The following is a 25,870-nucleotide window of genomic DNA, read 5'->3' on the forward strand; positions in this document are numbered from 1 at the left end:
ACTAGTTGCGAGCTGGAAAAGGCGGATGTGTAAACACAAAGAGGAGAGATTCAGGGAGAGAAGGCAACCGGAGGAGCGGGGTGACCTTACCGGGACACTTTGATGGATCATCATTAGATATATAAAATAATATCACAACAACAGCTAACAGGCATCCATGGGATTTTGAACTTCAAAAAATATATATATTTTTAATCCAGAATTATTTTAAATATTCAGTCATTTGTTTTCTCTCACAAACATTAGAAAGAAATATAATATAATACACGTATATTCTTTTTAGGGGAATTGTTTTGCCACAAAGGAAAGTGTACATGGCAATTCCTGAACATTTGCATGAAAGTGTTATTGCCATTGACATAGATCATTAGGCTACGTCACTATTATTAGGAATTCACTACAGCTCAGCTGGGGTGTTGGGTCCTTGAAACCGAGCAGCACATGCCCCCTCAATTTGATATATCTGAAGAATAAAACATATTTTTTGCCTAGTTTCCTTTAGTGGCAAATGTTTTTATATTTTTTAAATGTATTTTTTGCTTGATTTTTCTTTTACACAGAGATAAATCACAGATATTGACTTTGGCCCTCAGTAGCGCCTCAACATGATTAGCTCCATGATGCCTCTAATTAAAGGTGCTAATAACATGTCTGAAACCAGGGTCATACTGGCTTCTTCTAAAACAAGTAGCCGAGTGTAACCTGAGACAAAGCATTTCCTCATTACTCTATGTTGACCCTGTCTTACACACACACACACACACACACACACACACCCACACACACTCACACCGTATTGACCCTGGTGTGTAACTCAATATAGCTCGGTCAGTGAAATAGTGTTAAAGACAGATGTTCTCTCATATATCGTCATGGCAACTGAAGAGAAGAATACAAGCTGTCTGGTCGAGTTGGTCAAAGGTTGGAACAAATATAATCACAAGACAAGACATTCTTTTTTTTTCATAACAAGAGATAAGAGAGTGGAGAGAGACCACAATAAACATGGCTAGAGATGTGGAGAAAATCACAGTATAGAGACCGTCTGGTCAGAATCAATCACAACTGCTTTTCATTAAAACAACAAGCCTGAGCTACTGCCCCACATGATGCCGTTATACCATTTGTCAACCTAGAAAGCTTTACGCTTGATCACATATCGGAAACGATTAGTTATTGTGTGTGTGTGTGTGTGTTTGTTTATTTGTCTCTCAGCTCCAGGAAGAAGAAAAAAAGTATGAATGTTACATTGACTTCAGTGACATTTCAGAATAACTAGATTAGATATTAAATATAAAATGATAATGAAACACTGATTATTAACCGTTTAAGTATTGTTTGTGTTTTTATTGTCATTCAGACCAGGAAGTTTCACAGGAAGTTTCACATGAAGTTTCACATGATGGGTGGAACTTTAATAGCTGTAATGCCAACATGCTGAACAAACCACATTTTGTGTGTGTTTGGTGGAATATAAAACTTTGACACAGAAAAAAGGAATGTATGACTGTTTATTACCAAAATAACTAGTACATGGAAAATGCATTGGTTCAACCCAAGTGAATGGGGTAACACTTTAATTTTCATATGCCATCTGTAGACTATCTACAGACTATCAGTAACATTTCAACTAACCCTAACACTACGTAGATAAGTTAGGGTTAGTTGAAAGGTCACTGGGGGTATTTTAAGTTCATTCCAAGGATCCTTTAGCTATTACATTTAGAATTTTAAGACTCCTTGAAGTATCAAAAGAAAACATTAAAAAATATATATATTTGATGAAAAATTGAATTTGGCCTTTAATGCTATTAGCCAATAGAAACACATTGAAAATCAGATAGACCTTACTGCTATTAGCCAATAGAAACACATTGAAAATCAGATAGTCCTTACTGCTATTAGCCAATAGAAACACATTGAATAACAGATAGTCCTTACTGCTATTAGCCCATAGAAACACATTGAATAACAGATAGTCCTTACTGCTATTAGCCAATAGAAACACATTGAATAACAGATAGTCCTTACTGCTATTAGCCCATAGAAACACTTTGAATAACAGATTCCCTACATGGAACAACAGATAGTTTCCCAAAACATTCCTAAGGAAGTTTGTTCTGTAGTGTCTGGCTGATATCTGAACAATCTCAGAAAGATCAGAGAGCATTATAAATATTTTACATGTATTTAAAGGCTTGTTTTTGGCACTGTCTCCATATATACAGTGCATTCGGAAAGTATTCAGACCCCTTGACCTTTTCCACATTCAATCTACACACAATACCTGATAATGACAAAGCAAAAACAGGTTTGTACAAATGTTTCAAAATGTATAAAAAAAAATGTTTCCATTAGTATTCAGACCCTTTACTCAGTACTTTGCTGAAGCACCTTTGGCAGTGATTACAGCCTCAAGTCTTCTTGGGTATGACGCTACAAGCTTGGCACACTTGCATTTGGGGAGTTTTTATTTTTAATATGTTTGCAAAAATTCTAAAAACCTGTTTTTGCTTTGTCATTATGGGGTATTGTGTGTAGATTGATGAGATTTTTTTTTACCTGTTAGGGCTAGGGGGCACTATTTTCATGACTGGGTGAAAATAACATACCCGATTTAATCTGGTTACTACTCTTGCCCAGAAACTAGAATATGCATATAATTAGTATATTTGGATAGAAAACACTCTAAAGTTTCTAAAACTGTTTGAATGGTGTCTGTGAGTATAACAGAACTCATATGGCAGGCCAAAACCTGAGAAGATTCCATACAGGAAGTGGCCTGTCTGACCATTTCTGGTGCTTCTTTTGCCTCTCTATCGAAAATACAGTATCTCTGCTGTAACGTGACAATTTCTAAGGCTTCTATAGGCTCTCTGAAGGCGCCAGAAAGTGGAATGGGATCTCTGCAGTCTCTGGGCAGGGTCCAGCAGCTCTGTTTGTGAGTGGTCAGCCTAGTGGCTCAGAGCCTGGAGATGCGCGGCCACGAGAATACTCCATGTTTTTCTTCACCTGTTTGAATGAATACAATATCGTCCGGTTGGAATATTATCGCTATTTTACGAGGAAAATTGCATAAAAAATGATTTTAAACAGCGTTTGACATGCTTCTAAGTACGGTAAAGGAACATTTAAAAAAAATTGTCACGAAATGCATCCGCGCGTCACCCTTCGGATAGTTACCTGAACGCACAAACAAAACGGAGCTATTTGAATATAACTATGGATTATTTGGGACCAAAACAACATTTGTTGTTGAAGTAGAAGTCCTGGGAGTGCATTCTGACGAAGAACAGCAAAGGTAATCCAATTTTTCTAATAGTAATTCTGAGTTTAGTGAGCCTCGACTTGGCGAGTGTCTGAATAGCTAGCCGTGATGGCCTAGCTATATACTCAGAATATTGCAAAATGTGCTTTTGCCGAAAAGCTATTTTAAAATCTGACACCGCGATTGCATAAAGGAGTTCTGTATCTATAATTCTTTAAATAATTGTTATGTATTTTGTAAACGTTTATCAAGAGTAATTTAGTAAATTCACCGGAAGTTTTCGGTGGGTATGCTAGTTCTGAACATCACATGCTAATGTAAAAAGCTGGTTTTTGATATAAATATGAACTTGATTGAACAAAACATGCATGTATTGTATAACATAATGTCCTAGGAGTGTCATCTGATGAAGATCATCAAAGGTTAGTGCTGCATTTAGCTGTGGTTTTGTTTTTTTGTGACATATATGCTAGCTTTGAAAATGGCTGTGTGATTATTTCTGGCTGGGTACTCTCCTAACATAATCTAATGTTTTGCTTTCGCTGTAAAGCCTTTTTGAAATCGGACAATGTGGTTGGATTAACGAGGGTCTTATCTTTCAAATGGTGTAAAATAGTCATATGTTTGAGAAAATTGAATTGTGGTATTTTAGTGGTATTTTAGTTGGTTTTGTATTTCGCGCGGTGCGATGCCATTGACAGTTGGCTAGGGGTTCCGCAGGTGGAACGTCTGTCCATAAGAAGTTTTAATTGACTTTAGAATAAGGCTGTAACGTAACAAAATATGGAAGAAGTCAAGGGGTCTTAATTCTTCCGAAGGCATTGTACTTCCATTCATTTTTTTAAAACTGGTACAGGGGGACCTTCAAATGAGTCTTGTGAGGAAAACAACCGACATGTACATGTTTGTGAGAGTCTCATCTTTCCATGGAGGCTTCATAATAGTTTGTAAGCCGAACCGTTCGGTCGCTACAGACGATTTTGTGAGTCTACTCCTTCTTTATAGAGATCTTCCCTGGTACGATCCTCAGATGGTGAACTTTAGAGACGTGACCTACGGCTGGAAAGACTTGCTCAGTAAAGGTGTGTGTGAATGTGTGCATGTGTGTGTTATTATCAGGGTCAGAGAATGACAGCTGTCCTCTGTCCCTGTCCAGCAGCACTCTGATCCTCTTGGGTTTTGGTCTCATTGTGATGGGAATACCTGGCCCTAATGGGGGGCTTGCTCTATATTTACCTCCACTATAGTACACAATCCAACTTTCAGGCTTCATGTTTCCCTTCCTCTGGGCAGACTCTTGTATGACACCCACGGACCAGACTGTACTGTCCCCAACCTCAACGTCCCAGCTGTGTGTCCCTGAGTTAAAGCCCTCGGAGCCCAGGACCAACGCATCGTAATCAAACCTCTCTGGGTTGTCAGGAAGTTGCTGACTCACACAGAATCTTAGACTGGTCAGATCCTCAGACAGGATGAAATATCGGTAAGCAGTATTTGGGTCCAGAATCACAGGAGCTGAACAGACAGAACTAGAGATTAGAACTGGTCGTGATATCAGGACTGACACCAGGACAGAGGGAACTTGTAAGTAGTTGATACACTTTATTGATTAAAATGTGTTTAATGTTTTTGAACACTATTACATACAAGAAAGGGTTTTACTATAATGTATTTTTAACAGAATATCATAGTACATGTTTTCCTCCTGTTTGTCTGAATGCATTAGTGTTTTATTGTTTAAAAATATCATAAATTAAGGAAATTGTTCAAAGTAGGTAAGTAAAATGATACTTACTGTATTTCACAATCCCCTGCATCTTCTCCCAGACTCTGAACTGCAGGTTGCCCAGGTGTTTGGCCACATCTATCAGCGCTCCTGAGACCAGCTGTGGATCCGGCAGTGTGAAACGGGCTCTGAAAGAACATTAAGGAGTCAGTGCTGCTGCGGGGTTGGGTTCAGAACCACAGAGTCAAGAGATACAGGAGGTAGATCACTGACCTTTTCACTGTGGTCTTGTAGTTCTGCAGGGGGACAAAATTGGAAATGAATAATGAATATAAAAACTGAAATCAAATCAGTCACAATAATCTACTTACTGTTCAGATATTAGTTCTTACCAGCGGCAATGAGATGTCCTCAGATCTCATCTCCTCCTCTATGGCTCTGATTGTATCTGAAAGTGATGATATCTGTATGTTCATCTCTTTAATCTTCTCCTTCATCATCTGACTCTTCTGCTCCTCTTCCTCCCTCAGTGTCGCTACACTGGCCTCCTCCTCCTCTCGTAGAAACTGGTGAAGCTTCTGAAACTCTTCCTTAATCTGCCTCTCTGTGTCCTGGGCCTGGCTCTGGAGACAGTGAGATGAATAGACGATGCAGTTTCTCCTTGTATTTTCATATTATATAGTAATATTACACAAGCCTGAACTCTTAGAAAAAAATGCATATGTGTAATATGTTTATTTATTATTTGTTTTACCGGACAAAACATCCACAACATCACCCTGCCCAGACCTACCTGCTCACACCCCCATCTCCAGATCAACTACATCAGACGAAACATCCACAACATCACCCTGCCCAGACCTACCTGCTCACACCCCCATCTCCAGATCAACTACATCAGACGAAACATCCACAACATCACCCTGCCCAGACCTACCTGCTCACACCCCCATCTCCAGATCAACTACATCAGACGAAACATCCACAACATCACCCTGCCCAGACTTACCTGCTCACACCCCCATCTCCAGATCAACTACATCAGACGAAACATCCACAACATCACCCTGCCCAGACTTACCTGCTCACACCCCCATCTCCAGATCAACTACATCAGACGAAACATCCACAACATCACCCTGCCCAGACTTACCTGCTCACACCCCCATCTCCAGATCAACTACATCAGACGAAACATCCACAACATCACCCTGCCCAGACTTACCTGCTCACACCCCCATCTCCAGATCAACTACATCAGACGAAACATCCACAACATCACCCTGCCCAGACCCACCTGCTCACACCCCCATCTCCAGATCAACTACATCAGACGAAACATCCACAACATCACCCTGCCCAGACCCACCTGCTCACACCCCCATCTCCAGATCAAAGACATCAAATCAAACTTTATTTGTCACATGCGCCAAATACAGTAATTGTAGACTTTACCGTGAAATGCTTACCTACAAGCCCTTAAACTGCACCATTTTGTTTCTCTCCATCGCCCAAGCACTTTCAACATTTAGATAATAAACCACTTGAGCTTTCAATTGTGTTAATGATGGAGGATTGGTTGATTTCCAGTTTTTAAGTATACGCCTTTTCACTGCACCCTCATATGGCATGTCTTGAAATATGCAGACAGACGGACTCAAAACTCTGCCCATAACTTTTGGAATTTATAGCGTTCCTAGAAGGCATTGAGTCATTATTGAGTCATTGTTAGTTTTACACTTAATAGACTCTTAAGGATTTTACTTTTATTTCAGTATTCAGTGTGGAGTCAATTGAGGGGACTATGTTTCATAAAGCCATTAGAAGACTGTTGCTAACTGAGAGGAGGTACAGTATAAAATATGTTGCCTATAATAAATTATGTATAACAAGTCTTTGTGATTCAATAGCCTAGTTAATAATTACATTACTTTTAACACACTGTCTATGTTTTGCTCAGTCTGGCAGTAACCCAGAGCTATAAGAGGATCTCTTTCGGTTGCTGATGACAACAACTGCATGTACATTTTTGTTCTACATCATAATAATTATATGTCTGATAGCATTTTGTCTTCATATGGCAGATTAACTCATGCATATTGCTGCAGATAACTCATGCATATTGCTGCAGATTAACTCATGCATATTGCTGCAGATAACTCATGCATATTGCTGCAGATTAACTCATGCATATTGTTGCAGATTAACTCATGTTTATTGATACAGATAACTCATGCATATTGCTGCAGATTAACTCATGCATATTGCTGCAGATAACTCATGTATATTGCTGCAGATTAACTCATGCATATTGCTGCAGATAACTCATGCATATTGCTGCAGATTAACTCATATTTATTGCTGCAGATTAACTCATATTTATTGCTGCAGATAACTCATGCATATTGCTGCAGATTAACTCATATTTATTGCTGCAGATTAACTCATGCATATTGCTGCAGATTAACTCATGCATATTGCTGCAGATTAACTCAACATATTGCTGCAGATTAACTCATATTTATTGCTGCAGATTAACTCATGCATATTGCTGCAGATTAACTCATATTTATTGCTGCAGATTAACTCATGCATATTGCTGCAGATTAACTCATATCTATTGCTGCAGATTAACTCATATTTATTGCTGCAGATAACTCATGCATATTGCTGCAGATTAACTCATATTTATTGCTGCAGATTAACTCATGCATATTGCTGCAGATTAACTCATGTATATTGCTGCAGGTTAACTCATGCATATTGCTGCAGATTAACTCCTATTTATTGCTGCAGATTAACTCATGCATATTGCTGCAGATTAACTCATATTTATTGCTGCAGATTAACTCATGCATATTGCTGCAGATTAACTCATATTTATTGCTGCAGATTAACTCATGCATATTGCTGCAGATTAACTCGTGCATATTGCTGCAGATGAACACATACTGTACTGGCTGCAGGTAGCCCAGTGGCTAAGGATTTAGACCTGTGGCTGGTTCAAATCCCAGGCTGGGTGCTGGAAAAAAAATGGGCAGAATTGATTTGACAACTGGAGGGCTGCTGGGGTCACATCCTCAATACATTCCCCTACATTTACATTTGACATTTAAGTCATTTAGCAGACGCTCTTCTGTTGGGCACTTGAGCAAGGCCCTTAACCCCACAACATGCTCTCCATTCAGGGGCTCTACAATGCAGCTTGAACCTGTGCTCGTCTCAACTGTATGTGTGAGGTCTGCTGTTTTCAGGGGGTTCAGAACAGAGCAGCAGACACGCTTTTATTGTTCCTTTTGGACTGTGTTGTGTTGTGTTGTGTTGTGTTGTGTTGTAAAGAAGTCAGCCAGAGTTGAAACAAAGAGATGCCTCCCTGGCCACCCGTGCATATATGTCACGTCCTGACCAGTAAAAGGGGTTATTTGTTATTGTAGTTTGGTCAGGGCGTGGCAGGGTGTGTTTGTTTTGTGTGGTTTGGGTTTTTTGGTTTATGTTCTACATTTTCTATTTCTATGTGTTTATCTAGTTTTTCTATTTCTATGTTGGGGTTTTGGTAGGACCTCCAATTAGAGACAGCTGGTTGTCGTTGCTTCTAATTGGAGGCCATATTTAGTTGGGGTTTGTTTCACTTGTGTTTTGGTGGGTGGTTGTTTCCGGTATAGTCTGTGCACCTTACTGGACTGTTTTTGTCGTTTAATTGTTTTTTTCTTTAATAAAATAAGAAGATGATCAATATACCCGCTGCATTTTGGTCCACTCCTTACGACGCCCGTGACAATATAATGAAATTAAATTCTATAAAACTACGCTGGTATTATTTTGTCCATTATTTAGTTGTTTATTAAATTATATTCTTAGCTAAAAAATATGACTATTTATTAGTAGTAGCCATAATTCATAAATGACACCGTGCAGTGTTCTATACGGAACCATTTTGGTTCAGTGAAGAAGAACCTCTAGGGCCTTCAAACTCAACTCTGGAACTTGAAGCCAGTTCAACTGCATTTTTTTTCTCTTCATTTCTCCCATCTAATCAGGGACTGGTTAAGATCTGGGACATCAGGTGTGTGCAATTCATTATCAGGTAGAAGAGAAAACCAGCAGGCTCTGGGCCTCGTAAGGGTAAGAGTTGAATACCCCTGCTCTAGGGTTCTAATATAGAATGTTGAGGGGGTTCCACACATGAAGCAAGCAATAGAACCCTTTTTGATTCTATAAGGAATCTTGGGTACCAGTCTGTATCTGCCATCATTCCACTCCTTGACACTTCTTTACATTTACATTTACATTTACATTCATTCATACTTCTTGACATGCCAAACAAAGTCCAGATTGTAATGTTTGCATAAGGAGTGAAATGTAAGCATCAAACCCCTCTGAACATTACAACTCATTCTTACCTTAATATGCCAAGCTGTTTGATTACAGGTTAGTTTAACTTTACTAAAGACTTCCAGCTTCTCCTGTAAGGGCTTCAGGGCAGTCTGGAGTTCCTCCTACAATGAAACATTGACACTTTACTATGGACAGAGCCTCTGTGTTCTAGCTTTACTATGGACAGAGCCTCTGTGTTCTAGTTTTACTATGGACAGAGCCTCTGTGTTCTAGCTTTACTATGGACAGAGCCTCTGTGTTCTAGCTTTACTATGGACAGAGCTTCTGTGTTCTAGCTTTACTATGGACAGAGCCTCTGTGTTCTAGCTTTACTATGGACAGAGCCTCTGTGTTCTAGCTTTACTATGGACAGAGCCTCTGTGTTCTAGCTTTACTATGGACAGAGCCTCTGTGTTCTAGCTTTACTATGGACAGAGCCTCTGTGTTCTAGCTTTACTATGGACAGAGCCTCTGTGTTCTAGTTTTACTATGGACAGAGCCTCTGTGTTCTAGTTTTACTATGGACAGAGCCTCTGTGTTCTAGCTTTACTATGGACAGAGCCTCTGTGTTCTAGCTTTACTATGGACAGAGCCTCTGTGTTCTAGCTTTACTATGGACAGAGCCTCTGTGTTCTAGCTTTACTATGGACAGAGCTTCTGTGTTCTAGCTTTACTATGGACAGAGCTTCTGTGTTCTAGCTTTACTATGGACAGAGCTTCTGTGTTCTAGTTTTACTATGGACAGAGCCTCTGTGTTCTAGTTTTACTATGGACACAGCCTCTGTGTTCTAGCTTTACTATGGACAGAGCCTCTGTGTTCTAGCTTTACTATGGACAGAGCCTCTGTGTTCTAGCTTTACTATGGACAGAGCCTCTGTGTTCTAGTTTTACTATGGACAGAGCCTCTGTGTTCTAGTTTTACTATGGACAGAGCCTCTGTGTTCTAGTTGTACTATGGACAGAGCCTCTGTGTTCTAGCTTTACTATGGACAGAGCTTCTGTGTTCTAGTTTTACTATGGACAGAGCTTCTGTGTTCTAGCTTTACGCTTTATTGTCAATAATCATATCACAATCATTACAGGAATAAGCAATTATTTTTTAGGCATTGTTAACAAACACACACACACACATACACACACACACACACACACACACACACACACACACACACACACACACACACACACACACACACACACACACACACACACACACACACACACACACACCATTTTAGACAGCTGAAAATACACAAGAACATATGGATACCTTATGATTCTGTACAACTTCATCTAGTGGTTTGTGGTTATGTTGTCTTGTATCCTGCCACACCAAACAGACAGGCTGTTTATCCTCCAGCTCCAGCGTTTTTCCATGCAGACTGCAGAGCACAGAGCTTATCTTGCTTGTTGATTTCTGACTATCTATATGTGACTGTGAGAAGGCCTCACACAGGCTCTTTAGAGAAAGGTTAGGAGGGTACCAATCTTTGGAACATTTTCTCCTGCAGACTGGACATTCCCAAGATTCCCTTTGTTTCCAGTTTCCCCGCAGACAGGTTTTACAGAAGCTGTGGCCACACGACACAAGAACGGGATCCTTGAAGATGTCACAGCACACAGGACAGGAGAGATCTTCCTCTTGGAAAGATGAACCTGAAGCCATTTTATAATGAAATCAGTCACTTCCCTCTAACAGCCTCTGAAGGAAGCAGACATTGACTTCGGTGTTGTTTAAATCTTAGTGTTGATGATATTGTCCTGCTCTTCAGTAGATGCTGTGAGTCTTGAAGTCGTAGTAAGTTAGTTGTAGTGAGTTAGAGTCCTTTATAGTGTATAGTGGTCCAACGTCATATACCTAGCCACACCTATCTGGGACCTTCTGAACTTTCGACTCTCTGCAGTACAGGTGGCTTAGGGGTGGGGCTCAGGAGTGTGTGTGTGTGTGTAACCTGTGTGCAATCTAAGTGTCACATGATCTCTCACATGATCTCAGTACACCACAGTGGAGATTGGAGTATCTGTCCATAGGACCACTTTAAGCCGTACACTCCACAGAGCTGGGCTTTACGGAAGAGTAGCCAAAAAAAAAGCCATTGCTTAAATAAAAAAACAAGCAAACACGTTTGGTGTTCTCCAAAAGGTATGTGGGAGACTCTCCAAACATATGGAGGAAGGTACTCTGGCCAGATGAGGCTAAAATTGAGCTTTTTGGCCATCAAGGAAAACACTATGTCTCGCGCAAACCCAACACCTCTCATCACCCTGAGAGCACCATCCCCACAGTGAAGCATGGTGGTGGCAGTATCATGCTGTGGGGATGATTTTCATCGACAGGGACTGGGAAACTGGTCAGAATTGAAGGAATGATGGATGGTGCTAAATACAGGGAAATTATTGAGGGAAACCTGTTTCAGTCTTCCAGAGATTTGAGACTGGGAAGGAGGTTCACCTTCCAGCAGGACAATGACCCTAAGCATACTGCTAAAGCAACACTTGAGTGGTTTAAGGAGAAACATTGACATTTCTTAGTCAATGCCCAGACTCAATCCAATTGAGAATCTGTGTTATGACTTAAAGATTGCTGTACACCAGCGGAACTCATCCAACTTGAAGGAGCTGGAGCAGTTTTGCCTTGAAGAATGGGCAAAAATTCCAGCGGCTAGATATGCCAAGATTATAGAGACATACCCCAAGACACTTGCAGCTGTAATTGCTGCAAAAGGTGGCTCTACAAAGTATTGATTTTGGGGGGGTGAATAGTTATGCACGCTCAAGTTTTCATTTTTTTTGTCTTTTTTCTTGTTTGTTTCACAATAAAACATATTTTGCATCTTCAAAGTGGTAGGCATGTTGTGTAAATCAAATGGTACAACCACCCAAAAAATCTATTTTAATTCCAGGTTGTAAGGCAACAAAATAGGAAAAATGCCAAGGGGGGTGAATACTTTCGCAAGCCACTGTATATTGAATAGGGTGGCATTTGGGACATAACCCCTACTGTGTCCCTGCCTGCTATGACAGGTATATATAGTATGCAACTCTAGATAACACTTCAATCTCTGTCAATACAAGACTGGGGGTCAGTCTGATAAACCAATCTACTCAGTAATCTCCTCCATGAAGACTGGCGGTCAGCCTGATGAACCAAACTACTCAGTAATCTCCTCCATATAGACTGGGGGTCAGCCTGATGAACCAAACTACTCAGTAATCTCCTCCATGAAGACTGGAGGTCAGCCTGATGAACCAAACTACTCGGTAATCTCCTCCATATAGCCTAACTTTCCCACTCACACATGCACACATGCACACATGCACACACACATTTAAAACTTATTATGGCTTGGGGGCAGTATTTCGTCAATTGGATGAGAAGCGTGCCCAAAGTAAACTGCCTGTTACTCAGGCCCAGAAGCTAGGATATGCATATAATTGGTAGATTTGGATAGAAAACACTCGAAAGTTTCCACAACTGTTAAAATAATGTCTGTGAGTATAACAGAACTGATATTGCAGGTGAAAACCTGAGGAAAATCCATTCAGGAAGTGGGATATTTTTGATGTGTGTAGTTTCAATTGAATGCCTATACAGTATGTGTTGGGTTAGGACCCAGATTGCAGTTCCTATGGCTTCCACTAGATGTCAACCGTCTTTAGACATTGTTTCAGGCTTGTTTTCTGAAAAATTAGGAAGAATGAGACCATTTTCTAAGTGGACTCTAGAATGAACCAGAGCTAATTTGCGTGGATGACCGATTGCGCACCCTTCGTTCTTTTTCCTTTCTATTGAATACGCTATGGTCTGGTTGAAATATTATTGATTATTTAGACAATAGACAACCTGAGGATTAATTATAAACATCGTTTGACATGTTTCAATGAACTTTACCGGTACTATTAGGATGTATTCGTCTGCATGTTTTGACCGCCTTTGAGCCAGTGGATTACTGAGCAAAACGCGCCAACAAAACAGAGTTATTGGGAAATAAAGAGGGACTTTATCGAACAAAATGAACATTTATTGTGTAACAGGGAGTCTTTTTTTGTGACTGCAACCATATGAAAATCATCAAAGGTAAGTGATTAATTTTATCGCTATTTCTGACTTTCGTGACTCCTCTACTTGGCTTGAAAATGTTTGTATGCTTTTGTAAGTGGGGCGCTGTCCTCAGATAATCGCATGGTATGCTTTCGCCGTAAAGCCTTTTTGAAATCTGACACAGCGGCTGAATTAACAAGAAGTTAATCTTTAAGCCGATGTATAACACTTGTATCTTTTTATTAATGTTTTATTATGAGTATTTCTGTATTTTGAATTTGGCGCTCTGCAATTTCACCGGATGTTGTCGAGGTGGGTCGCTAGCGGAATGCCTGCGCCAGAGAGGTTGAACAAAATACATTGTAGCATACAGCAGGTCAGCCACCAGGGGGAGACTCGTCGAGGCCTGGTGACAGACGGAGTATACATCACGAGGCAATGACTCCATCTGCTGGACGTGCCAGGTCTCGACGGTCTCTCCGGCCATGACTAATTGGGGCTGATTGGTGAGTAATGAGTAATCAAGGGCTGAGTAATCAAGAGCTGATTGCTCACCAGCTGTACAAGTCCCATAAAGCTGCCAGAAGGGCAGCACACAGAGAGAGACTGGGGGAGGAAAGGACTCCTGTATAGTTGGGGACGGTACCAGAGGTAACAGGAGGGAGTTCAGTTTTTGATCCCCCCCATGGGGGAGACCTTTTCTTTTTGACTATTATTTTAATAAACACCTTTGAAACTGAGCTAATCCTACTCTGTTCGTGTCTGATCTGTGTAAACGTTTTGACCCCAACCCCCTGGTCTGCCACAACATGTATGTATGTATATGTATATATATATATATATATATGTATATATATATATATATATATATATTATTGTGATTATTTACATTATTTACATTTACATTACATTTACGTCATTTAGCAGACGTTCTTATCCAGAGCGTCTTACAAATTGGTGCATTCACCTTATGAGATTCCTTTACAGGAAGTGGCCTGTCTGACCATTTATTGGCTTTCTTTGACATCTCTTTCCAAAACAAAGGATCTCTGCGGTAACGTGATACTTCCCACAGCTCCCATAGGCTCTCATAGCCCGGGAAAAAGCTGAATGTCGTCATTCCAGCCCCAGGCTGAAACACATTATCGCCTTTGTCAAGTGGCCGATCAGGGGACAGTGGGCTTAGGCGCGTGCACTGGTCGCCCCCGTCTTTCTTTTTTTTCCTCTATTTACCGAAACGCAGATTCCCGGTCGGAATATTATCGCTTTTTTACGAGATAAATTGCATAAAAATTGATTTTAAACAGCGGTTGACATGCTTCGAAGTACGGTAATGGAATATTTAGATTTTTTTTGTCACGAAATGCGCCATGCTCGTAACCCTGATTTACCATTTCGGATAGTTTCTTGAACGCACGAACAAAACGCCGCTGTTTGGATATAACGATGGATTATTTGGGACCAAATCAACATTTGTTATTGAAGTAGAAGTCCTGGGAGTGCATTCTGACGAAGAACATCAAAGGTAATCAAACTTTTGTAATAGTAAATCTGATTTTGGTGAAGGCTAAACTTGCTGGGTGTCTAAATAGCTAGCCCGTGATGGCTGGGCTATCTACTTAGAATATTGCAAAATGTGCTTTCACCAAAAAGCTATTTTAAAATCGGACATATCGAGTGCATAGAGGAGTTCTGTATCTATAATTCTTAAAATAATTGTTATGCTTTTTGTGAACGTTTATCGTGAGTAATTTAGTAAATTGTTAGTAAATTCCCCGGAAGTTTGCGGGGGGTATGCTAGTTCTGAACGTCACATGCTAATGTAAAAAGCTGGTTTTTGATATAAATATGAACTTGATTGAACAAAACATGCATATATTGTATAACATAATGTCCTAGGGTTGTCATCTGATGAAGATCATCAAAGGTTAGTGCTACATTTAGATGTGGTTTGGGTTTATGTGACATTATATGCTAGCTTGAAAAATGGGTGTCTGATTATTTCTGGCTGGGTACTCTGCTGACATAATCTAATGTTTTGCTTTCGTTGTAAAGCCTTTTTGAAATCGGACAGTGTGGTTAGATTAACGAGAGTCTTAATAGCTGTAAAATAGTCATATGTTTGAGAAATTGAAGTAATAGCATTTCTAAGGTATTTCAAAATCGCGCCACAGGATTCAACTGGCTGTTACGTAGGTGGGACGATTTGGTGCCACCTAGCCCAGAGAGGATAAAGTTGTCATGCATGGTGTCAAGTCTTACAGAGCAGGTGTGTGTGTGTGTGTGTGTGTGTGTGTGTGTGTGTGTGTGTGTGTGTATGTGTATGCGTGTGTGTGTGAGAGAGAGAGAGAGAGAGAGAGAGAGAGAGAAATCCAGTGTGTTCCCCTTTCCTACTATAATAGGTAGATAACGTATGCAAAACTAGATCGTGGTAAGACTTCATACTGTATCTGACTGTGTGTTCAGTGGTTCCGTGACCAACAAAGACTAAAGACTGGTTTCCCAGACACAGATTAAGATAAATTGTAGTCCTGGACTGAAAACAATAACACTCAATAGATATTCTCCTTTGAAAGTGTGTTTTAGTTCATGTCTAGGATAAATCTTTGTCTTGGCAACTGGCCCAATATTAATGCAGTGTGTTGATTAAATACTTATATAATACTTATATAATATAATACTTACAAATACTTATATAATACAATACTTACAAATACTTATAGGAAATAAGTATCCTTGTATCATCATGCAAAAAAAGGAAATTACATCCTTCAACCGTCAGTACAAAAATAAATAGACAAGCATGTTTATAATTTATTACCAAAAATAAATAGACAAGCATGTTTATAATTTATTACCAAAAATAAATAGACAAGCATGTTTATAATTTATTACCAAAAATAAATAGACAAGCATGTTTAGAATTTATTACCAAAAATAAATAGACAAGCATGTTTAGAATTTATTACCAAAAATAAATAGACAAGCATGTTTAGAATTTATTACCAAAAATAAATAGACAAACATGTTTAGAATTTATTACCAAAAATAAAAAGACATGCATGTTTATTTCAATGTTCAACCTTCAGTACTAAAAATAAATAGGCAAGCATCTTCATGTCAACTTTCAACTTTTAGTACAAAAATGTGTTGAAAAGTATGTTTATTTATACCTTTAACATTCAGTACAAAATAAATAGACAAGCATGTTTTCAACTTTTAGTACAAAAATGTGTTGAAAAGTATGTTTATTTAAACCTTCAACATTCAGTACAAAAATAAACAGACAAGCATGTTTTCCACCTTCAGTACAAAAATGAATGGACAAGCATCTTTATGTCAAAATTCAACCTTCAGGTCAAAATAAATAGATAATCTTGTTTATGTCAACTTCAATCCAATCAGTTCAAAAATAGACATGCATGCCTTCAACCTTCAGTACAAAAATACATAGACAAGCACGTGATCACATTTTTTTGTTCCGCTTTTTATTATTCTACAACTCGATTAGGAGACAAAATAAACAGTTCGATGCCCTAAAATGTAAATGTTGTTGACTACACCTCGCCAAGTCCACCGTGTAATGTATGTATGTATGCACAGGGATGTATTCACATTCAGTGAGGCAAAATGTTCAAAACCTTCTAAATTGAAATGTCATGAATTGAGCTGACCATGTCAGATAGTCATATATATTCTACAGCTGTGGTGACCAATATCTGATTAGTTATAGTGATGGGGTGTGAGACCCAGAAACAACAAACACATCACTGTGTGTGTGTGTGTGTGTGTGTGTGTGTGTGTGTGTGTGTGTGTGTGTGTGTGTGTGTGTGTGTGTGTGTGTGTGTGTGTGTGTGTGTGTGTGTGTGTGTGTGTGTGTGTGTGTGTATGTGTGTGTGAGTAAACATATAGACACAGGGTAAACCACCATTAAAAAACGCCACATGATGGAATATCTCATGGAAGAGTGCTGTTGCATCCCTCCAAAAGGGTTCCAGACACTTGTAGAATCTATGCCAAGGCACATTGAAGTTGTTCTGTCAGTTCCTGGTTGTCCAACGTCCTTAAAGACATGTTATGTTGGCGCTCACTGTCCAATCACAAAAGCTGAACTGTCATATAAAGTAAAAATCCACCCAAAAACACTAATAACAATTTTTTTTGTAAACGAATCGTTGTGGAAATATTTTGGAGCTCAAGTCGACTACAAAATGCAATGCTGTACCTATGGGCTGGCTGGCTGGCAAACGTAGCTACACACAATAATACCAAAGACAATATCTCTCCAGAGTGGCGCAGCGGTCTAAGACACTGCATCTCAGTGCTAGAGGAGTCACTACAGACCTTGGTTTGATTCCAGGCTGTATCACAACCAGCTGTGATTGAGAGTCCCATAAGGTGGCGCACACTTGGCCCAGCGTCGTTAGGGTTTGGCGTCGTTAGGGTTTGGCCAGGGTAGGCCATCATTGTAAATAAGAATTTGTTGTTAATTGACTTGCCTAGTTAAATAAAGATAAAATAAATATCAGCAGGTAACATTGCTAGTTAGCTGTGAAATCTCCTAAACAAACTGCACTATCAATTTAAGAGTCTATAATCTCACTGTTATACCTGCAGATCGATATGCCACAGGGTGGAGTACAACATTCACTAAGGTATATATACTTTTGAGATGTTAAAGATTTCCCATGCTATGTCAACGGGCCCCGTCGTGCATTCTTGGTGATTCTGGGTGATTCTGGGAAAAGGAGCGTTCTCCTTCATATGAAACGCCGTTTAGGTCTTTGCGTGTCAAAAAGATACACGTTAAATAACAATATGTAAACTATATGCAAATGTTGGCCAATCACTATATGAAAAACTTGTCATTCATCATCACCAACAAACGACAAAGTCATGTCGAACCTTGAAAACAGGAGAGACCGCTTTTTAAGTTTTACCAGACAAGTGCAACCACCTTTACAACCAGCCCAGGAGGATCGGGTGGTTCAAAGGTAGGATTCATTCTGGTAGGTTAGGTAATATCTGGCAAAAGTCAACATTAACCGGTACAACTACCTAGTAACGTTAGCTTGCTAATGATTACAACAGCTACCGTGGGCTGCGCGAGTATGCTGAGTGTCATTATTGTACCTTTTATAACGTTTGTACATGTCAGAGTTCAATCGTTCAGGAGACGGACTAATGCTGGAGTCCAAAGGTGGCAACCCGGAAGAAGCAGGTTGATAACTATGAGGGTTTGCCAGATCGCTGAGCCTAACATCCGGCAGCTGAACAGGATAGGTACATTTTCCCTTTATCCATGTAGGACATGAGGACACAGTGCGGTCCACAGTGCTCGCTTTGTAAGTAAGCTAGGTGTGAATCTATCTTGTGATTAAACATAGACTTATTGTAGGTTATTTTACTGATTTAAAGATGATGGACTATTTCCCTGTTTTATATTAGGATGTTTTATTAGATTTAAATAATATTTCCATATCTTTCAGTATCTTTAGAGTATCCTGTGAGGCAGATCAAAGTACCCTATGGTGAGGAGGAGAGCAGCTTCTTGAAGATTTTGGGGGAAACATTCCCCCAGATGAATACAAATGTAGAGGCCTTTAAGACAGACAGGAGGAGGCTCGTTCCCCTATGAAAAAAAAAGGATTGTTGTCAAGACAATGGAGGACAGAGATGGTGTGGTTGAATTGGTGGCTCAACAATTTGTTCAAGAGAGCATGCAGGTGGCCTTGGAGCAGTAAGTCAACTCTGTCATAAATCTGTGAAGTACTTGTCATTACCTCCTCTAACATAAGTATTTTTAATCAGTCCACCCCCCTAAATCAATACACATCACTATATCGTCCTTAACACTTATTTTAAATATACGTACCGTCTCTAAACCATAACAGGTTCAAATATCATCTCAACTCTCTTGGGCTGCTCGAGGCATTGGGGACCCACCCAGGCAGCTTCCGAGCACTTTTTGTGGACTCCATAAAGCCTCCCACTGCCAGGGACCTGATTAAAGTAACCTATTCCATACCTGGATGCAACCGGCGGTGTTTGGAGAACGACACCATCTGCCACTGGTTCAACTGTCTGGCTGAGGTGCAAGGTAAAATAGTCAATTGCTTCAGTTTATCAGTAACTGCATATTATTCCATTTTGTGATTTAAAATATGTATTTTTAATGTTTTACTGTGTACTCCTCAGATGGAGAATGTCCTCCTCTAACAGTGGCGATGGTGTTGGAGTTGCTACTGGGGCAACGGTGGTGCCACCCCTTGGGTTTGAGGACACCCTGACCATTGAATTCCTCTACACAGCGCGAGGGCGTCTCGCTGGGCTGCAGAAAGAAAAGTACCCAGAGGCAAACACGTGTGCTGTGACACTAAGGCTCCCTCTTCATAGCACCTACAATGCCTTTAGAAAATTCATGACCTCCGGTAATGTGAATTGCCCACATTTCGGTGTTGCATAAAAACATTTTTACGATACATAATTGTATCTAGTAGCACTAAATTACAGTAGCAATTGAGTGTTTGAAAATGTAACTGCACATCAACATTTAAGCATTTATCTACTTCCATCTGTATTGTTTGTACAGTGCATTCGGAACGTATTCAGACCCCTTGACTTTTTCCACATTTTATTACGTTAAAGCCTTCTTTAAAAATGGATACAATAATTTTTTCCCCTCATCAATCTACACACAATACCCCATAATGACAAAGCAAAAACAGGTTGACATTTTTGCAAATGTATAAAAAAAAGAAGGAAATATTACATTTATGACCCTTTACTCAGTACTTTGCTGAAGCACCTTTGGCAGCGATTACACCATCGAGTCTTCTTGGGTATAACGCTACATTATTGTTTATTTAATACATTTTAGAATAAGGCTCTAATGTAACAAAAGGTGCAAAAAGTCAAGGGGTCTGAATACTTTCCAAATGCACTGTATTTCTATATTGGTTGTTATTGTTCACTTAATGATCATTAATATTAAATTATACAATCCATATTGCTTGTCTTGGTGTTTAGGTTTAGTTTATTTAGAAACACTTTACTGACACTTCACTAATAACCAATATCCTTTACTGATACTCCACTAATAACCAATATCCTTTACTGATACTCCACTAATAACCAATATCCTTTACTGATACTCCACTAATAACCAATATCCTTTACTGATACTCCACTAATAACCAATATCCTTTACTGACACTCCACTAATAACCAATATCCTTTACTGATACTCCACTAATAACCAATATCCTTTACTGATACTCCACTAATAACCAATATCCTTTACTGATACTCCACTAATAACCAATATCCTTTACTGACACTCCACTAATAACCAATATCCTTTACTGATACTCCACTAATAACCAATATCCTTTACTGATACTCCACTAATAACCAATATCCTTTACTGATACTCCACTAATAACCAATATCCTTTACTGATATTGACTGAAGTACTGCGGCCATATTCCAGCCAACTCATCCAAATCTGATCATTTGATGTCCAACATTAAGAACAAATTAAGTTCAGCCATTATCATTTAATTAGAACTACATGAAATAAGGCTTCCCATCCATTGCATTAAGTGACAGCTCCACTTCTGGGAACTGCACCTCGGTAGTGACTTCTTCGAATTTCAAATGCATTGATCTAAGAACTAGATTCATTAGTCCAAGGCTCTCCAACCCTGTTCCTGGAGAGATACCCTCCTGTAGGTTTACATCAGGGCTCTCCAACCCTGTTCCTGGAGAGATACCCTCCTGTAGGTTTACATCAGGGCTCTCCAACCCTGTTCCTGGAGAGATACCCTCCTGTAGGTTTACATCAGGGCTCTCCAACCCTGTTCCTGGGGAGATACCCTCCTGTAGGTTTACATCAGGGCCCTCCAACCCTGTTCCTGGAGAGATACCCTCCTGTAGGTTTACATCAGGGCTCTCCAACCCTGTTCCTGGAAATTTACCCTCCTGTAGGTTTACATCAGGGCTCTCCAACCCTGTTCCTGGAAATGTACCCTCCTGTAGGTTTACATCAGGGCTCTCCAACCCTGTTCCTGGAAATTTACCCTCCTGTAGGTTTACATCAGGGCTCTCCAACCCTGTTCCTGGAGAGAAACCCTCCTGTAGGTTTTAACTCCAACCCTGTTCCTGGAGAGATACCCTCCTGTAGGTTTGAACTCTAACCCTGTTCCTAGAGAGATACCCTCCTGTAGGTTTACACCAGGGCTCTCCAACCCTGTTCCTGGAGAGCTACCCTCCTGTAGGTTTTCAATCCAACCTCAGTTGTAACTAACCTCATTAACTTATTAAGCAGGTAATTATTCAAATCGGGTGCACTAGATTAGGGTCGGAGTGAACCTACAAGACAGTAGCTCTCCAGGAACAATGTTAGGAGCCCTGCACTAGTCCATCTTCAACCACATCATTTGAGCTGTCACAATGTTATGTTACTAACTGTAGTAGGTTGCTGTTAATCCCAATGATATAAAATGTAACAGGGGCGAACCACTATCTTCATAGTTTATTTTTTTAACTACAGTGCGTTCTCCACACAATTATTTATTTTAACAATTTATAAAAGTCCCGATTGGGCATTACAAAAATGTAAGTTCTGTTTTAATAATGTCCATTCAGAATATTCTGTTGTCCTCCCACAGCAAGCACGCTCTGAAGGCTCCAATCCAACGCTTGCAGTAGGCCTCTCCTGGGTCGTGTTGTACTGAGTGGAAGACAAATATTGTGTCAGCAGGTGGGAATGCTGTGCTAAAGCGCCATAGAGCAAAATACAATAACCATAGGCCATATATCTTAACAGTACCTGACTCTCTCCAAATATGACCAATCAGAACCCTATTGGAATGGGGGAAGTACTTAACTTTTGTTAAGGCCACCTGTGTCTAAACTCTGGTCCCCATCCGTTTAGAGTTGAAGATGTCTGTCGTACCTTTCTAGAGACCAAATCATACAGTGTGTGAAAGAGGGGGAATGTTAGTATTATAAAATGTATAATAGTATTATAAAAATGAACTGATTTAAAGGAACGAGTGGCGCTGAAGATATAGCGTCCAATCCCTCATCCCAGTAGGGGAGTATCAGGGGTGTATGTAGTAAGTCAGGTTGGAGTATGAACGAGTGGCGCTGAAGATATAACTGCCATAACCCTCTGTAGATTGCCAACTCCCAGGCTGCCTCTGGGGCCTTCCAATGGAATTATTGTCCGCAACAGTTGGTTGGGGTGGTTGGAGGAGCTGATGGTGGTGGTTGGAGGAGCTGAGGTGGTGGTTGGAGGAGATGAGGGTGGTGGTTGGAGGAGGAGCTGAGGTGGTGGTTGGAGGAGCTGAGGGTGGTGGTTGGAGGAGCTGAGGTGGTGGTTGGAGGAGCTGAGGGTGGTGGTTGGAGGAGGAGCTGAGGGTGGTGGTTGGAGGAGGAGCTGAGGGTGGTGGTTGGAGGAGGAGCTGAGGGTGGTGGTTGGAGGAGGAGCTGAGGTGGTGGTTGGAGGAGCTGAGGTGGTGGATGGAGGAGCTAGGGTGGTGGATGGAGGAGCTGAGGGTGGTGGATGGAGGAGCTGAGGGTGGTGGATGGAGGAGCTGAGGGTGGTGGTTGGAGGAGCTGAGGTGGTGGTTGGAGGAGCTGAGGGTGGTGGTTGGAGGAGGAGCTGAGGGTGGTGGTTGGAGGAGCTAATGGTGGTGGTTGGAGGAGCTGATGGTGGTGGTTGGAGGAGCTCAGGGTGGTGGTTGGAGGAGCTGAGGGTGGTGGTTGGAGGAGGAGCTGAGGGTGGTGGTTGGAGGAGTTGATGTGGTGGTTGGAGGAGCTGAGGTGGTGGTTGAAGGAGGAGCTGAGGGTGGTGGATGGAGGAGCTGATGGTGGTGGTTGGAGGAGCTGAGGTGGTGGATGGAGGAGCTGAGGGTGGTGGTTGGAGGAGATGAGGTGGTGGATGGAGGAGCTGAGGTGGTGGTTGGAGGAGCTGAGGTGGTGGTTGGAGGAGCTGAGGTGGTGGTTGGAGGAGCTGAGGTGGTGGTTGGAGGAGGAGCTGAGGGTGGTGGTTGGAGGAGGAGCTGAGGGTGGTGGTTGGAGGAGCTGAGGTGGTGGATGGAGGAGGAGCTGAGGGTGGTGGTTCGATGGAGCTGAGGGTAGTGGTTGGAGGAGCTGAGGTGGTGGTTGGAGGAGCTGAGGTGGTGGATGGAGGAGCTGAGGTGGTGGTTGGAGGAGCTGAGGCTGGTGGTTGGAGGAGGAGATGAGGTGGTGGATGGAGGAGCTGAGGGTGGTGGTTGGAGGAGCTGAGGTGGTGGTTGGAGGAGCTGAGGTGGTGGTTGGAGGAGCTGAGGTGGTGGTTGGAGGAGCTGAGGTGGTGGTTGGAGGAGCTGAGGTGGTGGTTGGAGGAGGAGCTGAGGTGGTGGTTGGAGGAGGAGATGAGGTGGTGGATGGAGGAGCTGAGGTGGTGGTTGGAGGAGGTGAGGTGGTGGATGGAGGAGCTGAGGTGGTGGATGGAGGAGCTGAGGGTGGTGGTTGGAGGAGCTGAGGTGGTGGATGGAGGAGCTGAGGGTGGTGGTTGGAGGAGCTGAGGGTGGTGGTTGGAGGAGCTGAGGTGGTGGTTGGAGGAGCTGATGGTGGTGGTTTGAGGAGCTGAGGTGGTGGTTGGAGGAGCTGAGGTGGTGGTTGGAGGAGCTGATGGTGGTGGTTGGAGGAGCTGATGGTGGTGGTTGGAGGAGCTGAGGTGTTGGTTGGAGGAGCTGATGGTGGTGGATGGAGGAGCTGATGGTGGTGGTTGGAGGAGCTGAGGGTGGTGGATGGAGGAGCTGAGGGTGGTGGATGGAGGAGCTGAGGGTGGTGGTTGGAGGAGCTGATGGTGGTGGTTGGAGGAGCTGAGGTGGTGGTTGGAGGAGCTGATGGTGGTGGATGGAGGAGCTGATGGTGGTGGTTGGAGGAGCTGAGGGTGGTGGATGGAGGAGCTGAGGGTGGTGGATGGAGGAGCTGAGGGTGGTGGTTGGAGGAGCTGATGGTGGTGGTTGGAGGAGCTGAGGTGGTGGATGGAGGAGCTGAGGGTGGTGGTTGGAGGAGCTGAGGGTGGTGGTTGGAGGAGCTGAGGTGGTGGTTGGAGGAGCTGATGGTGGTGGTTGGAGGAGCTGAGGTGGTGGTTGGAGGAGCTGATGATGGTGGTTGGAGGAGCTGAGGTGGTGGTTGGAGGAGCTGATGGTGGTGGTTGGAGGAGCTGATGGTGGTGGTTGGAGGAGCTGAGGTGGTGGTTGGAGGAGCTGATGGTGGTAGATGGAGGAGCTGATGGTGGTGGTTGGAGGAGCTGAGGGTGGTGGATGGAGGAGCTGAGGGTGGTGGATGGAGGAGCTGAGGGTGGTGGTTGAAGGAGCTGATGGTGGTGGTTGGAGGAGCTGAGGTGGTGGTTGGAGGAGCTGATGGTGGTGGATGGAGGAGCTGATGGTGGTGGTTGGAGGAGCTGAGGGTGGTGGTTGGAGGAGCTGAGGGTGGTGGATGGAGGAGCTGATGGTGGTGGTTGGAGGAGCTGAGGTGGTTGAATTTGGGGCGAACAAATCCCTTACTGCTGTTAGATTGGCCCTCTGCATTGCCAGGGAACCCGAGACGTTCAGTCCTCAGCCCATGGTGGTTCCACTGACTGGCAAACACAGCAAGATCTCTGTTCACCCGTGGCAGGAACACAAAGTGCAGTGCCCACAGGTGCACCTCATTGTTGATGTCGATGATCTGCTCCGTCTCCAAAAAGGTGAACAGGTCATGGTAAACGTTGGAGACTCCATGCCAGATGTCCCCCCACAGCCGCTCTATCCTCTGGTTGTGAGTGCTCCTTCCTCTGAGGGCACTTCCCCTCTCACCACCCCTGAACTGCTCCATGAAGGCACAGATACGGTTGTTTTCACCACCCGGTCACATCTCACCCGGGATGGTACTCCGTAGCTGGTGATGGCTGCTTTGAATAACTCCATGACTGTGGCACTCCTGTTGTTGTCAGAGGCCTTCAGAAACACAACACGTCTGCTGTAGCCATCCACAGCACCGTGGATAACAATCATCCACCTTAAAAACATGATACGTTTGTTTTACAAAACCATTTTTTTTCTCTTATGGTGACGCCATTCTGTTTTTATTGATATCAGCTCTTTGATCCTCTCATCCAGCTGAGCGTCTGACAACAGTGAGTAGGACCCGAAATGCTGAAAATGACAAAATAGAAAAATAACACAAAAAGACACATCAATCAGGAATGTGATCAAATCTAGAGGGGATGTAGAGATCTCCCTCTTGTGTTACAATTGCTTTATTCAATTACGATAACTTACCTCATGCGCCGCTTGACCACAGAGTGCGACACATTGAGAACATCTGCCATTTGTCTGATGGTCATATGACAGTCTATGAGGAACTCAAGCTGCTCCTTGGTGATGTGATACCGCCTTCCCTCCAAAGGGGCTTGATA

At 42.1% G+C, this 25,870-nt stretch overlaps 3 protein-coding genes across 3 annotated transcripts; 1 reads left to right on the forward strand and 2 right to left on the reverse strand.

The window, feature by feature from the left end:
- Positions 1–1,497: 1,497 nt before the first annotated feature.
- On the reverse strand, positions 1,498–11,212 carry LOC106569758 (E3 ubiquitin-protein ligase TRIM39). The gene is made up of 6 exons (XM_014141346.3): positions 10,639–11,212; positions 9,395–9,490; positions 5,387–5,617; positions 5,268–5,290; positions 5,064–5,182; positions 1,498–4,783 (listed from the first exon to the last, which is right to left on the reverse strand). The coding sequence occupies exons 1-6, from the start codon at positions 11,032–11,034 to the stop codon at positions 4,257–4,259; spliced, it is 1,392 nt and encodes a 463-aa protein (XP_013996821.3). The 5' UTR covers positions 11,035–11,212; the 3' UTR covers positions 1,498–4,256.
- A 7,456-nt stretch (positions 11,213–18,668) lies between these two features.
- LOC123726727 (uncharacterized) lies at positions 18,669–20,404 on the forward strand. Its single transcript, XM_045694507.2, has 4 exons — positions 18,669–18,755; positions 18,900–19,150; positions 19,305–19,510; positions 19,609–20,404. Exons 2-4 carry the CDS (start codon positions 19,074–19,076, stop codon positions 19,698–19,700), a joined length of 375 nt encoding a protein of 124 aa, XP_045550463.1. The 5' UTR covers positions 18,669–18,755; positions 18,900–19,073; the 3' UTR covers positions 19,701–20,404.
- A 2,465-nt stretch (positions 20,405–22,869) lies between these two features.
- Positions 22,870–25,870, reverse strand: LOC145860360 (uncharacterized). The gene is made up of 2 exons (XM_082961030.1): positions 25,734–25,870; positions 22,870–25,607 (listed from the first exon to the last, which is right to left on the reverse strand). The coding sequence occupies exon 2, from the start codon at positions 25,285–25,287 to the stop codon at positions 22,948–22,950; it is 2,340 nt and encodes a 779-aa protein (XP_082817156.1). The 5' UTR covers positions 25,288–25,607; positions 25,734–25,870; the 3' UTR covers positions 22,870–22,947.

This window comes from Salmo salar, chromosome 14, assembly GCF_965601325.2.
Source record: "Salmo salar chromosome 14, fSalSal1, whole genome shotgun sequence".
Classification (NCBI taxonomy): Eukaryota; Metazoa; Chordata; class Actinopteri; order Salmoniformes; family Salmonidae; genus Salmo; species Salmo salar.

Bases quoted from the DNA above. Each gene is read 5' to 3' on its own strand.
- LOC123726727 (XM_045694507.2), top strand. From the start codon at position 19,074: ATGGAGGACAGAGATGGTGTGGTTGAATTGGTGGCTCAACAATTTGTT. The intron at 19,151-19,304 runs GTAAGTCAACTC...AAACCATAACAG, and splicing joins ATGCAGGTGGCCTTGGAGCA to GTTCAAATATCATCTCAACT. The intron at 19,511-19,608 runs GTAAAATAGTCA...TGTACTCCTCAG, and splicing joins CTGTCTGGCTGAGGTGCAAG to ATGGAGAATGTCCTCCTCTA.
- LOC106569758 (XM_014141346.3), bottom strand. From the start codon at position 11,034: ATGGCTTCAGGTTCATCTTTCCAAGAGGAAGATCTCTCCTGTCCTGTG. The intron at 5,291-5,386 runs GTAAGAACTAAT...GTCCCCCTGCAG, and splicing joins AGGACATCTCATTGCCGCTG to AACTACAAGACCACAGTGAA. The intron at 4,784-5,063 runs GTAAGTATCATT...CTGTCTGTTCAG, and splicing joins GCAGGGGATTGTGAAATACA to CTCCTGTGATTCTGGACCCA.
- LOC145860360 (XM_082961030.1), bottom strand. From the start codon at position 25,287: ATGGAGCAGTTCAGGGGTGGTGAGAGGGGAAGTGCCCTCAGAGGAAGG.